The sequence below is a fragment of the Vigna umbellata genome, chromosome 1 (genome assembly GCF_029865625.1).
Source record: "Vigna umbellata cultivar VRB3 chromosome 1, Vumbellata_1.0, whole genome shotgun sequence".
NCBI classification, from domain to species: Eukaryota; Viridiplantae; Streptophyta; class Magnoliopsida; order Fabales; family Fabaceae; genus Vigna; species Vigna umbellata.
Window position 1 is genome coordinate 109,724,774 of NC_142165.1, and position 17,345 is coordinate 109,742,118.

General features: G+C 33.0%; 3 protein-coding genes across 8 annotated transcripts in view; 2 read left to right on the forward strand and 1 right to left on the reverse strand.

Annotated features, from left to right (window-relative positions):
- Positions 1-762: 762 nt before the first annotated feature.
- Positions 763-3,836, forward strand: LOC124833695 (FAD/NAD(P)-binding oxidoreductase family protein). Its single transcript, XM_047308234.2, has 6 exons — positions 763-1,345; positions 1,427-1,714; positions 2,328-2,519; positions 2,619-2,777; positions 3,049-3,285; positions 3,365-3,836. The coding sequence occupies exons 1-6, from the start codon at positions 878-880 to the stop codon at positions 3,677-3,679; spliced, it is 1,659 nt and encodes a 552-aa protein (XP_047164190.1). The 5' UTR covers positions 763-877; the 3' UTR covers positions 3,680-3,836.
- A 1,433-nt stretch (positions 3,837-5,269) lies between these two features.
- On the forward strand, positions 5,270-6,711 carry LOC124833664 (PHD finger-like domain-containing protein 5A). Of its 4 annotated transcripts, none has more exons than XM_047308195.2 (3): positions 5,272-5,429; positions 5,644-5,834; positions 6,165-6,711. In XM_047308195.2, exon 3 carries the CDS (start codon positions 6,187-6,189, stop codon positions 6,517-6,519), a length of 333 nt encoding a protein of 110 aa, XP_047164151.1. In that variant the 5' UTR covers positions 5,272-5,429; positions 5,644-5,834; positions 6,165-6,186; the 3' UTR covers positions 6,520-6,711. The 4 variants fall into 4 exon arrangements, with proteins under 4 accessions (XP_047164150.1, XP_047164151.1, XP_047164149.1 ...); XM_047308193.2 differs by having other exon boundaries at positions 6,175-6,711; XM_047308194.2 differs by lacking the exon at positions 5,644-5,834 and having other exon boundaries at positions 5,270-5,429.
- A 1,312-nt stretch (positions 6,712-8,023) lies between these two features.
- Positions 8,024-17,345, reverse strand: part of LOC124833710 (RNA helicase family protein) — a 44,892-nt gene continuing 35,570 nt past the window's right edge. For 2 of the 3 annotated variants that reach the window (XM_047308251.2, XM_047308250.2), the window contains exons 29-34: positions 17,153-17,222; positions 16,396-16,488; positions 14,980-15,192; positions 14,513-14,605; positions 10,731-10,853; positions 8,024-8,464 (exon numbers count right to left, since the gene is read on the reverse strand). In XM_047308251.2, coding sequence (XP_047164207.1) covers positions 8,387-8,464; positions 10,731-10,853; positions 14,513-14,605; positions 14,980-15,192; positions 16,396-16,488; positions 17,153-17,222 — 670 coding nt within the window. In that variant the 3' untranslated portion in view covers positions 8,024-8,386. Of the gene's footprint in view, positions 8,465-10,730; positions 10,854-14,512; positions 14,606-14,979; positions 15,193-16,395; positions 16,489-17,152; positions 17,223-17,345 lie in introns of those variants that run through there. The other variant, XM_088105569.1, reaches the window with a different exon arrangement.

A 17,345-nucleotide genomic window follows, 5' to 3' on the forward strand; every position in this document is an offset into this window, starting at 1 on the left:
TAAGGTCTGTTTGTGTAAGTCAAAGCAATGCAGCTCATAGAATATGTTCAAATTGATCATTTTTAAATCTCACTATTTCTGCTATATTTTGATGTACCCGTTAAAACGCCTATTTTCAATTTATGCCTATTAATTTCATTGACAATTCAATTAAGATTTAAGTTTGTTTTTTTGTCTTTATAGTTTAAAAAATGTGTATAACATGTTGAATTTTAATTATAGATTGCATTCACAATTTTTTAAGATTAAATAATTTAAGTTTATTAATAACATATTATTTGATTATTAACAAAAAAATCTTAATTTATCATCATAGAAATGTTTATTAAAGTTAATTGTTAAACTCGTCACAGTAAGATGACTTGTATTAAAGAATTTTATGATGTTCCAGTCAGTTAAAAAAAATTTGACCACTTAATACTTAAATATGCATACAAAACACATATAACACTTTCATATATTCACATTTGATGAAAAAAAATGAAAACAAACCATCACAAACGATATTAGATTTGCGAAGAATAATCTTCCCTCAATCCCTCAAACCATTATAGATTGCGCAGACTAAAATATATTTTAGGATTAAAGAATTGCATTTCAGATTACAAAATAGTTATATAGATTATATAACCTCAAGTATATTATAAGTTGTATAATTTCAAAATATATTTCGATTAGCTTACTTATAAATTTAAAATACACTTTGGAAAATATAAACCATAGATCACGTATGAAAATGCATTAGGAAGTGATGAGATGAGAGGAGTAGGAAATGAAGGGAGAGGAAGTTGGGGGTGACGTGGCTAATTTAAGAACAAGAAAGCAAAAAGAGGTGAGTTAAGATGAGAAAGGAGAATTTGAAGCGAGCGTGTCCACGATGATGGCTGCACCTAATCTGGTGAGATGTTACAGTTCATATAGAAATGATGTGATGAAGTCTAAGTGGAAGTGCAAGGCGGAAGGTGAAGCTGATGTGGTTGTGATTGGGAGTGGGGTCGGTGGACTGTGTTGTGGAGCACTGTTGGCAAGATACGGGGAAGATGTGTTGGTGGTGGAAAGCCATGACCAACCGGGTGGTGCTGCCCATTCTTTTGATATCAAAGGGTACAAGTTTGATTCTGGGCCATCTCTGTTCTCTGGCTTGCAATCAAGGGGTCCTCAGGCTAATCCTCTTGCACAGGTTTTGGATGCCTTGGGCGAGACTCTTCCATGTGCCACTTATGATTCATGGATGGTTCACATACCTGAAGGTCAATTCTTGTCACGCATTGGCCCTACGGAATTTTTCAAGGACCTTCAACAGTACGCAGGTCCAAATGCTGTACAGGAGTGGCGCAAACTTTTAGTGAGTTAGTTCTCTTCCCTTCCCCCTCCTAATCCCAATATTCTTCACTTCAAACATATCGTAATTTGTTTCACATCACAGGATGCCGTACTTCCATTGTCTGCAGCTGCAATGGCTCTTCCCCCTCTCTCTATTCGTGGAGACTGGGGTGTGCTTTCCACTGCTGCAGCTAGATATGCTCCCTCTCTTTTCAAATCCTTTCTTCAAATGGGACCTCGGACTGCTCTTGGGGCCACTAAACTTCTCAGACCTTTCTCCGAAATACTTGATGATTTGCAACTCCAAGACCCTTTCGTACGGAATTGGATTGACCTCCTCTCATTCTTGCTTGCTGGAGTCAAAGCTAATTCTGTACTTTCAGCTGAGATGGTTGCTAACTACTCTTCTTTCACCTATTTTATGCCTTACTTACAGTTACAAATGACAATTTTAATTTGGATTGTTTTTTTGGCAACTGTGTCCCCATAGCATTTTCAAATAGGTGCTTCTTTCTTTTTTTTTCTACAACAGATATCAATTTTAATTTGATGATATAAATTTACATCCCTCTTAGTAGCACATCAAGTTCTGATTCTCACCAAACATTCCCTCTTCCCAATTTTTATACATTCACACAAAGTTACTTGCAAACTAATACATACACAGAATTCCTTGTTAAATGGTACTTACTATTCGTGAAATAAGACTGTCTTTACATTATTGGCTTTCTTATTCACCTTTATAGAACAGATATTTGCAGTTATGACGAAGGGATTTGGTGGTGCTCAACATGTGATCTCTATAGGGCTTGTTGTTAAATTGATTCCGTTTACCGAAGAACATTGTCTCTTTTCATTTCTTAACATCTTCTAAAGCAATGGCATAGAAAGTTTATGATTCACTGCTGGTTGAAGCCTTAGTGTTCTAATTAGCGAAACCTTTGTAAATTGTTACTAATGTTCAATTTATGAATGCCCAAACAAATTTACCCCCAAATTTTCAGGTTTACATGTTTGCAGAATGGTACAAACCAGGATGCTGTCTTGAGTACCCCCTTCATGGAAGTGCAGCTATTGTGGATGCTCTTGTGCGAGGACTAGAGAAATTTGGGGGAAGAATTTCTCTCCAAAGTCACGTGGAAAATATTGTTGTTGAAAATGATAGAGCCATTGGAGTCAAGCTGAGGAGTGGTCAAGTGAGTATATTTTGATTGATAAGAAAAGGCTCAAAGATGAAATTTTGTTGGCTAGCATCTGCGTTTTAATTTTTAATTCAATATTTATGTATTCTGCAGTTCCTACGTGCTAAAAAGGCTGTTGTCAGCAATGCATCGATGTGGGACACTTTAAAATTGCTACCTAAAGAAGCTGTTGCAAAGTCTTTTTCAGATAGGATTAACACGACTCCTCAATGTGATTCATTCATGCATCTCCATTTGGGATTTGATGCAGAGGTTTGCCATTTTGGTGACTGGTTTTATTTGTTTGTAATGTCTTTCTCTTGAAGCAATTTGATAAATAACACTGTTTCATCTTTGATTTATTCACTGAGAATTGTTATATTTCCCCCCCTTTTATACGACAAGCTTTTTTATGTCCTCAAAGTTGTAGCAGCACAAAACAAGTAATGTCACTCATGCTGGTTGCATCTTCAAGTTTCAAGTAGCTGTCTGTCATCATCCGCCGTTTGAAGTTGATAACATTTTCTAATATCTGATTGACCAGGATATACCCAATGATCTGGGGATTCATCATATAGTTGTAAATGACTGGAAAAGAGGAGTTGATGCAGACCAGAATGTTGTACTGATATCAATACCTAGTGTACTTAGTCCTAATCTGGCCCCGCATGGGAAACATGTGCTACATGCTTATATGCCGGGAACTGAACCATTTGACTTGTGGGAAGGACTTGATCGTAGGAGTGCTGAATACAGAAATCTGAAAGCTGAAAGATCAGAGGTATTCATATCATATGTGGATAATGATATCATGTATGCTTAGTAGTTAACATAGCATATATGTGTGTTTGTTGAATCAGGTAATGTGGAAAGCTGTGGAGAGAGCAGTGGGGGGAGGTTTCAGCAGGGAGAAATGTGAAGTGAAGTTGGTTGGAAGCCCACTAACACATCAAAGGTTTCTTCGGAGGAACAGAGGAACATACGGGCCAGCTGTGCAAGCTGGCAAAGATACCTTTCCTGGACATTCAACTCCCATCCCACAACTTTATTGTTGTGGAGACTCCACCTTTCCTGGCATTGGAATACCGGCAGTTGCTGCCAGTGGTGCAATTGTAGCTAATTCTTTAGTCTCAGTATCTCAGCATTCCAACCTGCTTGATGCAATTGGCATATGAACCCAAGAAACAAAATCTTTTATATGGCTTTCCAACCTACATCTATCTTCTCACTCTTCTCTTGTAACTGGAGTTATTGACTAAATCTCAATTTTTAAGGCTTCACAGAAATTGCATCTGTTGGAAAAAATATATGCAACTTTTCTTTTAATCACAATTTTGAAATCAAAATAAATGTGGAATTATAAGACAATTGATAATGGATTCAGGAACTTATGCTCACATCAGGTCTGCTGATGATCTTTTACTCAAGAAAAATATGTTGAAGTCAAACCCATCACGAAATGACCGTATCATTTCGTAATTTAGTAACATGTGTTTGTGCATTTCAAATTCTAACTTTTTAAGCATATGCACTTTCGGGAGGAAAACTATAATGGCATATGTCAGATAAAAATTAAATAAATAGCATCATCATCACTCACCTTCCAACCAATCTTTTATACTTTTTAAGATTTGAAATGAAATTCTTTTAATTTGGTAAGAATTTGGTATTAGTAGGATTTGAAATGAGATTCTTTTAATTTGGTAAGAATTTGGTTATTAGTATTAATGGATGTGTCAACAAGTTTTGAATTCATCAATCCAGTTTTCATCAAAATATTCAAGGCAAACTTTCTTTGAAATATTAAAATACTATCACTGGATTGTTTTTCCTCAATACCCAACAAGTATTTGAGTTTGTCAATATCTTTGGTCTAAAAATGATGATAAAGGTGTTTCATAAGAGATGTCATGGTGATCATTGTGAAAACAAACTCATCAAAATATACTATTAAATAGACACATCCAACAACATCCAACATTTGAGTGACGATAAAAGACTAAATGATCTTTCTTATTTCGAATCATACCAAATTGTTGAGCCACACGACTAAATTTGCTAAACTAGACTTTATGAGACTTTTAAGATACATAAAGATTTGTAAAGACGACATATCAATTTGAATAACAAATCTAGAAAGTTTCTCTATATAAATTTCTTTTTACAAATCTCCATTAAGAAAATTATTTTTGACATCTAGTTAATAAAGAGATCATTGTTGAAGAGAAACCATAACCAGAAATAAACAAACAAAAGTCATCTTTTCCATTAAATAAAATATATCTCCCCATAATTTAATCCAAAATTTTATATGTAACCTTTGCTATGAATCGAATTTTGAAATGATCAGTACTATCATTAAAATAAACTTTGACAGCAAAAACTCACCTTCTTGAATAAAGTACAGGCTCTCAAGTTCAACTTTTGCATTGAGCAATCCAATATACATTCTTGAATCTGGTAATGCATACCATAAGTAGATATTTATTTATATTATGTTTTTGAATTTTAGTTTTTAGGTTATTAAATAAAAGATCTGACTTAATATTTAAGGAAATGAGCTATTTTTTTAGTTCATGATTTTTGCAGTTATTTAAATTATTGGATGAGTTATTTTTCAGACTATAAATTTGTAGTTGGTTCCATAATAATATATAGAGAGTGCAATATTCAACAAGTTTTTATAAGGGCAATTGCGGGATTTCAAAGCTTAGGGGGTGCATGAAGAAAAAGGGTGCCCACACTCTCTCAGGACAGCGGCCCGTGCTTAGGGCTTTACTCCCACAGTAAGATTCCCTCTTCGTCTTCTTTTCCCTTCGTTCATTTCACTGAGATTTCCTTTTCATTTTCGCTTTTCTCTCGATTAGCAGCTCCAGATCACAACTCTCCACCAGAAATCAATTTCTTTTAAGCCATGGCGCCACGGTGAGTCTAAGTCTTCCTAATCAACAATATTAACCGATAAATTTCATATATTTATAAATTGGGGTACCCGAACATCAATATAAAACTTTCTTAACCACCAAAGTGACAATCTTTTTTTAAAAACAAAAGAATAGTAATGTTAATTCTGCAGTGTAAATCAAACCCTTCCTGGAGTTAGACCAAATGCCCAACACTCGTACCCTTTTTCTGTTAGGATTGATTTTGGCACCTAACAACCAGAGGAGAAGACAATCACGAGGCACGCACGAGCTTAACCACGGTCTGCTGCGATCGCAGCCCTTGCTGTCGCCGGCGCTCTCTGTCCTCGCCGCCGATGCACGCCGTCTTGCTGCCCTCACAGCTGCTCTTTTTTTTTCTCCCCGCCTCTGTATTGTCTTCGTGGATGTAATCTTTTTGACTTTCTCCTCGCAATCGCCTCTGTTTATTTAGCATTTGAACCTATTTAATGACTATTGTTATGAACCCATGAATTTCGTATGCATTTTTTTTTATCACTTATATGATACACCTATTTATGAATATAATTTTCCATCTACTCTTACGAGTCGAGGTACTATCCTCAAGTTATCAGCATGATTGTATAACAAAGATCCCTCTCCAGTCGCATACTCATTTTCCAAATGTCTAGCATGAGTGCCTTAACATACTGATTTACTTCATATTTTGTTCAACTTTCAGACGTCGATTGTAGATAGTACTTATACATGTGTTCAGTGTCTAGCAGGTTGTTGGAAACATGGCCAAGCATCATCCTGATTTAATTATGTGTCGAAAGCAGCCAGGGATTGCCATTGGACGACTGTGTGAGAAGTGTGATGGCAAGTGTGTGATCTGTGACTCTTACGTGCGTCCTTGTACACTTGTCCGCGTCTGTGACGAATGCAACTATGGGTCGTTTCAGGGTCGATGTGTCATATGCGGAGGAGTAGGAATATCTGATGCCTACTACTGCAAGGAATGCACGCAACAGGAGAAAGATAGAGATGGTTGCCCCAAAATTGTTAATTTAGGGAGTGCCAAAACTGATTTATTTTATGAACGCAAAAAGTATGGTTTTAAGAAAAGATGATAAGGGTAGCTTACTGAGATGCTTGTATCTCTTAAAGCTTTTTGTACGTGTCTTGTTCGGATATAAAAACCATAGGAAGATCTTGAGTATGTAAACTTTTATATGTTGAAATGCTTGTTTAGATTGCTGCTGATAAAAGAATTATGGAGTTATAGAAAGATCTTAGAGTATGTAAATTTTTATATGTTGAAATGCTTGTTTAGATTGCTGATGATGATAAACTACCGTAAGATTATTGTTTGTTAAATATAATAAAAAATTATACGTGAGATTAATCTCTTTGTCTTGAATATAAAAAAAATGAGTTAAGTTTAAAATATAAATAAGAAATAATAACAAATTAACTAAAGATAAAAGATAAATATAAAACTTTCAAACGGATGCATATAAATTGTATACATCAAGTTTGTTATTAATATAATCAATAAAGACTAGTGAAAAATATATCTGATCTACACTCAAATTATACAAAATTGTCAATAAAAACACATGCACAGGTGAGGTAAGAAGATATAGCACGAGAAAGAGATATTGATAAACAAGACAAAGAAACATTAAAAATTCAAAATTCTATTCTTAAATCAAGTAGGAAAAAGAGTAACATCAATGTTCTAAATAGCTACCTGAAAAGAGATAGAAGGTGCGATCACAAACGACAAACTTGAAAGAGAAAAAAGAACCTCAACACTTTAAATCGTTAATTGAATAGAGACGAGACGTGCTACCATAAATGACGAAAAATGATGCAAATTCACAACTTCAAAAGATGATGATAGTGCATAAGAACTCCTATGAAAGCGTAATTAACGATATGATGGTCGTCTGGCCGAGATAATCAGATCACAACTTCAAAAGGTGTAATACAATAAAACTCCTATGAAAGCGTAGTTAATGGTATGATGGTCATCTAGCCGAAATGATAAAAATTATGTGATCATATATAGTGGCAAAGATAACGAAATTTTTTTTCTCAAAAGAATCTTAGATTCTAGATACTATGTTGAATATAATAAAAAATTATGTGAAATTAACCTCCTTTGTGTTGAATATACACATAAAGTCCTTTATTTATAATAGAAAAATATAGACTAAACACAAATACAAATAAACAATAATAACAAACTAACTAAAGATAAAAGATAAATATAAAATAAAGATAATATATCTAATCATATTCATTGGTAATTTAAACAAATGACAATATGGAGTGTTTAAGTTGATATCATGCTAAAATTTGTGCCTGTTGAGGGACAATTGCCATTGTGGCTGGTGTAGTTCATCAATCCTCATACTTCTTTGGAGTTTCTTTTCATTGCAGGCTATTGTGTTTTTCTTTAGGTTGGCACGTGGTTTGGGAAATGGGGTTAATTAAACGGTGTTTTTAAGTTTGTTTTAAAAATATTGTTTGGGAATTGAAAAAGAAATTACGTAACAATAGTTATTAACATAAAACACTTGCTGGTGTCCTTGTAATGTTTTGCGGGTGTGATATTTTCCTAAGCAATTTGTAGATTATAAATGTAGCCTCCTCAATTCAGCTACTGATTTAGCATTTCATTAAGTATTGTAATATGATTGCAACCACAATAGTCCCGACAATAGCAGTTATCGACACCTCCTAAACAAATATTAGTGGTAGCATCTAGGTCAACACAATTTTTCCTAACTAGAAATACAACTTGCTATTTCTTTACACAGGACATAAAACTAAGAGCATGTCTGATCAACCCTATGGTTGAACTCGTCCAAAGACAGTAAAGAAATAAGAAGGTTCAAAGCAGATGACAAGCCTTCTATGCTTGATAACCAGAGCAGCTTTAATTTAATGAAGTGAGTGAGCTCAAATGAGTTGACAGTTGATAGTAAATCATTGATGCGTGCTTCCTTCTTCCAAAAGCAGAGTGATGATTGATTTAATGATCTCATTATTCAGACCAGTTGCATTCTGAAAGCAAACACAAACCCGAGTATTATTCTCATATTGAAAGCAGTCACAGGTAGCTATGATATTACTAAAACATATAGCATAAGGCGTCAAACAATGCATTTACAGATTGATAGAATACTTCAAATGCGGCTAATAATTAAGTGCTAAAATTAGCTCAATATTCAGCCAATTAGGGGAAACAGTAGACACTGATAAAATTAGCTCAATATTCTAGAAATAGGTTATAGCCAGACCGATGAGACGTGTGATATTTGTTTTCCTATTTTCAGTTATTTTCTTTTTTAATCTCTATCCTTTAAAAGGGAGATTACTGATTGTTGATCACAACTAACATACAAATTCTTTTTCTTTCAAGTCAGACCATCCAGTTTGGTCAAGCTATGAGAAAGTGTTTTGCAAATGGAGTTATGACAGTTTGGTCTAACTTTATTTGGACTATCCAGATGGCAAAACTAATTTGCTTTACTAGCAGAAAATGCCAGTATGAATTTTTCTTATGGCTTTCTATTTTTGTTTGTTTTGGTGTTTAGCCCCTTATTGCACAAAAATTGTTTCTTATTTCATTCCGGAGAGTTGTGAGAGATAACTTAATTTTTTCTCTTCATCCTCATTATTGTTAAAGGATTTTCCACACACTCTATTTCACAGTTAAATTACATAGATTTGATTTTGTGGAAAAGTGGCTATATTTCAGTGATACAATGAGGAATAAATAGGACAGAAGAATAATTCTGTACATTAATCTAGCCAATAAATCTGGAAAATAGTTATTCATATAACTGCTGTAGTTAAAAAGAAGGAAAACCGATTCTAATTAAATCGATATTAACAGCATAAATGAGACAATTTTTCTGATTGATTTCCGCATATCAAATCTTGACTCTTATTTCTTTCCTTAATTTTCAACAATCATATCAATATTAATTCCAAATCAAAATTTAACACATTTTATTTTGAACACAAAAATTTAACACATTGTATTTACCTATTTTCTTTTTAAACACAAATTGACTGTTATTTTATTTGGGAAAAATTGGTTGTCAAAAGAAATTTGTATTGAATTTGTTGGATCAAATAATCCACTTGTAGATGTGTTAACCAAGTCGTTAAGGAAACCTCAGAATGAGTTTATCTGTTCCAAACTTGGAACATCCAACTTGTGGGGAGTGTTGGAATTAGTATTAATTCTAGGTAGAAAGTAGTTGTTTTGGGAACTACTACCTACTGTACGCATGTAATGTACCTAGTTTTGTACCTAGGCTTCTAGTGCAGTCTTTTGATATTTCATTTTTGCATTATATCAAATTTGTATCATTATAAATAGAAGATAAGAAGGGTCTTTTAAGCCGTCCAAAATATATTTTCTCTCTTATTAATCTCAAGTATAGCCATGTCTTTAATCCCAAGTATATTTTCTCTTTATCAACTAGATGTCAAAAATGCTTATTAATGGTAATTTGCAAGAAGAAATTTATATGGAGTAACATCTAGGTTTTGTTGCTTAGTGGGAGTCTTTTGGATTGGTATGTCATTTCCAAAAATCTTTATATGGTGTGAAGCAGTCTCCTACAATTGGGTTTGGCAAATTTAGCATTGTTGTTAAACAATTTGATATGACTTAGAGTGAGGCAAATTATTTAGTATTTTACTGTCATTCTGGTGGTGGGTGTATTTATTTAATAGTACATGTTGATGATATTGTACTTACAAGCAATGATCACCATGACATCTTATAGGTAAAATAACACCTTTGTCACCACTTTTAGACTAAAGACCTTGGCAAACCTAAATATTTCTTAAAAATTGAGATAACACAATTGAACAAGAGAATTTTTATTTCACAAAGAAAGTATAAATTGAATATTTTGGAGGAAATTGGGAAAAATGAATTCAAAACTAAAGACCTTGGCAAACCTAAATATTTCTTAAAAATTGAGATAACACAATTGAACAAGAGAATTTTTATTTCTCAAAGAAAGTATAAATTGAATATTTTGGAGGAAATTGGGAAAAATGAATTCAAAGTCTATTGACCTACGATGAATCTCAATGCCAAACTCCTGCCTAATTAGGGGGAGTCACTCTGAAATCCTAAGTATAGATTAGTTGCATTCAATATGTTTGATGTTTTCAAAATCAAACTTGAACTCCTTTATAGGTGGGAGATTTTGACCATTAAACTTCAGTGGTAAAAAATGCTTAATAATTTTAGCCACCCACTACAGAATATCATTAACTATGGAAATAAAGCTTAAAATGGCACCTCTGGCTTTCTGATAAGCTCTTTCATAATGGAGTGGAGAGCTAACCGCAGCTCCTTGAACAAGACAGCTACTTGGGCAGGTGCTGTCAATTTCAACCATCCATCAATGATGACCTGACCAGTCTATCACAAAAAGCAAAGAAAATTAAAAATAAGAAACAGCTATTACACTTCGGAGAGTGCATATTTAAACAATCTAACCAAAATACATGTTCCCATTAAGAAAATACTTATTGTTTTAAGCAAAGTCCCCTAACTAACCAACTACAAAAATTCCAATAGATTGACTCTTTTTCAATTATAATGGAGGAGAAATTTCAATACTGTTTCTGATATTATTCTTGGAGGAGCAATTGTTCTTAAATAGAATGCACAGACATAACAACTGAAAAATGTAATCTACGATGGATATAATATATTCCTACAATCCAGGATCAATGATCTTGTACAATAAATATAAAATATACTGTCAGCCTATTAATCCTCCTAACTATGAAATGTAATCAAGTCTCCTAATTATGTAATTAAAACTAGACAAGGTAATATTAACAGCAGCATAAATCAAGGAATTCTGACATCAGCTAATCTAGAATTTCTTATAAAATTGTCCTTTACTCCATGTTAATTACATAAATTAAAAGTTACAACAGATCCTTAAGTTCATGGGTGTGTTTAATGCACATCAGCAAGAAACTCAAGTAAAACATACACGCAATCAAGTCACAGAAAATATGATAACGTCTTCCATGTTATTTGATATGAACAAATGTTGAACATAAAAGATGCAAAATTTATTTTAAGTTTATTTTACAGGAACAAAAGACAAATAAGATTTTCATATTTCTTTAATTATTTCAATATTTATCATTCAATTATTTTCACCCATTGTTTACAATTTATTAATAATGTTACCATAATTGTATATGATTATAAATAAAAATAAATTTTAAATTAGATAGAATGTAATTCTAAAGAATTGTTTCATGATGTCAATTTGGTTTCATTCTTAAGAATATTCAGATAAATTAAAATTGTTAGAAAATAAAATTCATAAATTTTAAAGAACTACCAAATGTCCCTGTCAATTCATTTTTTTATACAAATATTGAAGACATCTTATTTTTGCTATTTTACTATTGACTTCATCGTCCATCGTGCAAGGGATTAGAAAGTTGTGCCACACTTCATTTCCAGCAACCATGAACACCAGCCAAGATAATGCAAATTATTTTTATAATGCATATTATCTCATTTTTCTTGCGGCGTAGTTCAAGTTTCACATTGGGAACTGCTAATTTAAATTATCTTTCTTTGTTCAACATTTAACACATTCAAATTTCATATTCTCTTCCTCTGAAAATTTCCATCTTGATTCTAGTAAAACCTCGAACATTTTTTTCCCACAATATCTTCATTGTCACAGTGTAATTTAATCACAAAATGATAACCAAATTCGTAATTCCCAGGGGGGGGCACAGAAGCCAAAAGAAAAATGGGTGGTGTTGTAGGTGTTCTCATTCCAATCACATACAGTTTGGCCACATGGATTGAGCTGATCTTGATGGATATTTTGGACTTTTAGGCATTGTGTATCAGACAAAAAAGTTGTCCTATGATTTATCAAGTAACATAAATTCAAACTTTATATTGTTCTTGACCTTTTGTTTGTTGTGTATCATAACTGTTTTAAAATTAAACACAGTGCAAGTATGTTTGTGCTGTCCAGTCATTTATTCTTGGCCAAATCAAATGCATCAAATATGATATTTGCAAGTTATGAGGATATTTCCCCTAAATTTAAGTTTTACAAATAATAAATCTTAGAAAGTGGACTTTAAACCTAACATAACATTACAAGATTGGTATGCAAAATGAGGTTTCCATCTAATTACATATTATAATTTGACTATATTTCTAAGCAATGTGGAGTCTCCAAAAAAAGAATTAAAAGGAAATCTATTTATTGAAGATCTGAATGTCAACTTTGTTCCCCTATTATTGGAGCTAAGCAGTGTACCAACTATGTATTTACCATAGACCTACCATATATTAGACATTGTGTTCTGGGTAATTGATAACTTAATTTTCATGTTCTCATCTTATTGCTTATGGCATTCCCTTAGGATTTTTATTTCTTTATTCTTTCATTTTTAGCTTGGTTTTTCAATTTTCAGAAAATTTAGGAGTTGTTGTGACTATAGTTTAAGATACATGTTTTTCAGCTAAAACTCAGATTTTTCATGCTTTGACCTTTGCTGACTGTGTGACTTAACTTCTTCTACATATGTCTAATATAGCTGAAATTTGAGTGTTGAATTCTAGATTCAAAAAGCTTTAGTTTTAGTACAAGAGCATTATTTTTGGAGCTTTGAATGGGATGTACTTCAAGTTGGAAGATTATGGCAGTTTGCAAGGGCCGAGAAAAAATAGTTTAGCTTAAGTGTTTCTTTTGTATTTTGGTGTATCTAATAATTCCTAGACTAGGCCTGATTTTGTTTTGGCTTGTAAAATTGGGCTCAGCATGGAGTGGTCCATGAGGATTGAGCTAGGGCAGGAGATCCCAAATTGCCATGTCAGAAAATCACTGTTCCATTGCATTAAGTAATTTTTATATTGTAGCTTGTCTAGGTAGTTTAGATTATTCCTACTTAATTCAGCTCATCTTCATTCAGTTGTGCTGCTTAATTACAAGTCATATAAGTTTCCAGCTAATGCAATGTCCTTAGTTTATCTGTTCAACTCATTTTCTCATTTTAGTTAATTTAAAATCTGTCTGTACTTACTCTTGAATCCACTTTGCTGCTAAGGTCATTTTAGTCTTGTTTCTTTTACTTAATTCCATTTAGCTTCTGTTTACCATTCCTCAAGCTTATTTTGTGGGTCACTGCTTTACTCATGTTTTGAAGCAATTGGTTTCACTTTATTCTACATGTTTTGATTTCTTTAGTCTCGGGATTTTACATTCTGATTTAGCATTATGTTGTGTTTGGAGTCCCTGTGAACTCTGCTTGTTAAGGTCTTTGGTTTATTTAGTTCAAAGACGCCTGTTCATTTTGCTATGTTATTTTAGCATCTAATGTGTTTCGGGTCTTGTTTAATAAGAGCTCTAAAGTTGTTCTAATCTTTAAATCAAGCATTCAAGTTTGGCTATGCACTGCTTTATCACCACAAGTACTATTTGTTTGTTTTTCCAAGCACCGGTTAGATGCAAGTAATGTTTATCTGTTTTCTACATTTTGATATTTGCTTTTGCTTTTAGTTAAATGTGCATTTTACTTGTTCAACATTTTTACATTTTTAGTCTTTTATTATATTTGTTAAAATGTGGACTTTAAGTCTAACTCAACTTTATAAAACCAACTTGTAATTGAGGTTTGCATCCACTTATCTACTGAAAATTGGTCTTGACTCTAATCAATGTGAGACTTTCAAAACACCCTTCACACGCCTTGACACATACATCTCAAATGTGGAACTAGAGATCAATGGATGGTCCAATAGTACCTGCCAAATGTGACACATACATCCCAAGAGTGGGTGGAACAATAAACCTAACAAATCATAAACTTTACTAGGATAGACTTAACTCATGACTCTGATACCATGTTAAGAAGTAGACAAAACAGATAAATGTGCTAAAATAGTAGAGTATGGCTAATATAGTTGGGTTCTAATAATCCCGAGTACATGAGACACCTAACAAAAATCATTCCTATTTCCTCTCAATTTAGTCCTTTTTCAATTAAATAAACATCATTTGTTGAGAAAAGAGTAGCATGTACCTGATGCTGGACATTGATTGACCCTCCAAACAGCAAAATGGAGTATGGAGATATGACCGTAGAATCTCGAAGAAATACTTTGTTTGTTTCAACCTGACCATTTCACCAATAAACAATATGTCTAAAATCTTAACAATCGAATTGCAAGTAATTCTGCACAGATATACATAATTCACGCAGAATCATACGAATGATAACAAGTACATTAGAAAATTTTAGAACACTTAAAAGATTATATAATAATTGTACGAAACATTAGTGGCTAATACATCAAGTAATACTAGCAAAGGACCCAATGGGACATGATCAAACTTTTGCAATGTTAAATTTTACATGCATCAATTTCTCAAGGTCCATAAAGCTAGCCACAATTTACTCAGTAATTTTAGATTTGTAAATATGTAAATGCCATGAATTTGATGCTAAAAGGAATTAATAAACTTCTGCAGAGAAAAGTAGCAGCAAACCTTTTCAAGGAAGACAAGAAAGGGGTACTGGAATACTTTTGAGTTACTGTTGATAGATGAAGGGTGAATATGAACCTCTCTTCTTCCATCAAACCAGACTGTATGACGAGAATTTGCAGAGCTAGAAGACTGCTTAATGCTGCTGAGAGCTGCTGCAACAATGCCTTGTTCACCAGCAGCTACATTGGGGTATAAACCTGCACATAGTATAGCCTACAGGAGTGCACTTAGAGCTTTTCTATGACAAAAGAATGGAGGTGATCAAAGGAATCAAACGTGACAACTAAATGAAAATGGTAAAAGTTTTGTAAACTCAAAAAAGTCTAATATAAATAACATTTAGAAACATAAATAGCATTGTGCATGAAACACAATAACAACTTCACATTTCAATTCCATAATAAAGAAAAGACTCATCTGCTTTTGGTTCCTCATATAGTTAATTGCAGATAGCTATCACAACCCAAAACCGCTGTAGAGGGATAGCAGTAGCAAGACTGTTAAGATTTGGCGGTCTAATACATAAATAGTCTATCAGTGCTAGAGAACCCCTTACACTCCTTTTCAACAACTACAAACCTGTGGGATTACTTGAAGCAAATTTACCGCAAGAACAACACAACCAAACACTTTCAAGGTCAGGTTGACATTGCCAATTATTAGCAAGGATCTATGTCTGTTTAGCATAATTATTCTGTGTTAAGAAGTGAATTTTAACCCTAATTCAATCCTAAAAAACTGGCTTGTAAGGTGAGGTTTGTATCCATTTATATATTGTGAATTTGCTTTATCTCTAGTCGATGTGAGATTTCCAACACATCTCCTTCATGCATAGGTATACACATATTGTGTGTGGAACTTGACATTAATGGGTGGTCCGATAGTGGATGAAACAATATGTCCAACAAATAACAAATCTCATTAAGATAGACTCTAATAATGATTGTGATACCATGTTAAGTAGTGGATTTTTAGTCTAATTCAACTCTACAAACTGGCTTGTAAGGTGAGATTTTCACCCATATATATATATAATAAATTGATTTTATCTTTAGTAGATGTGGTAGAACATTATGCCATTTTACACCTCGGTGTCCTTAAGGATTCATTATGTGCTATTCAACACATTTATGAAGTCAACAAATGCTATCAATTTCTTAAGAAGCTTCACCCATATTAGATTATGATTTTTAGATATGTCGTATTATGTATTTATTGTCATTAGCTATATAAGATGAACTTTGCTGTGTGCAGTCCATACAAACAGTTTTCAGCATCTTTCCATCTACCTTTCTCTATTTCAACATGAATTACATAAAGTCAAAATGATTGTAAAATATATCAATTTAAAGCTTAAGAAAACAAAGAAGCAAGCATTACCTAAAAGTTGTAATCAAGTTAATATGAAAACTTTACCTTAAGAACTGACAAATGATGCGCATGTATATTAAATGGTTGCGATGCATCAGAAAGCCAATTGTCAAGACTCCCTATTTTTTTTCCATGTTTCTGAAGTGATCCAAATAATGTATAAGAGTTTTTTCCATACAAACAAGGTAATCTCGCATATAATCTTAAACAAAATGTTTACAACACTTATCTAGCATGGATAACATGGACAAACAAATAGCATATAATAAATATAGTTTACCTGTTTACCTACTTATCTAGCATGGATAACATAGACAGACAAGTAGCATATAATAAATATAGTTGACCTACTTATCTCCTTATTACAATCTTCTATGCATGAGTACCATAAAATAATTAAATGAAGCTGAAATGTTTGAAATTTCACTGCGAAAAATGCAAATATGTTGCTCAAATTAGGTTTTAATTTCATAATGGAAGTTTTGAAATATAATAATTTTAATTTTGTTTTCATTAAGTAAACATAGATATACTCATAATTAATCAATGAAAGTAACAAAGCATTTATATCCTAAGAAATGTGACACAACTAGTACCCAAAACATCTGAATTAACAATATCAAAAGGTGACTTTGCCTCATCACAAACAGTGCCCAGCAAAGAACCCTGAACATGTTTTCTAAGGCATATAATATGAGGGATCATTTCTTTGGTGTGCTAAGACTCAAACAATTGACCATTAATAATTATTTGTCCTACAACACAACATCCTTTAAACTTAAAAATAAGAAAAGAAGCATACCTGATAATCTTTCGGAAGAGTGATGAGACCAATATCTGCCAGCAAAGTTCCAAACTGCATCCTCATCTCCCTAACATCAAATACACTAGCTACTAAAAGGAGTTGATAAAGAATATAATTTACAAAGAAGAGATTGAACTAACAAGTCATCAGATGTTTGCTTAATGTAAATTAGTACTAAGGGTTGGAAGAT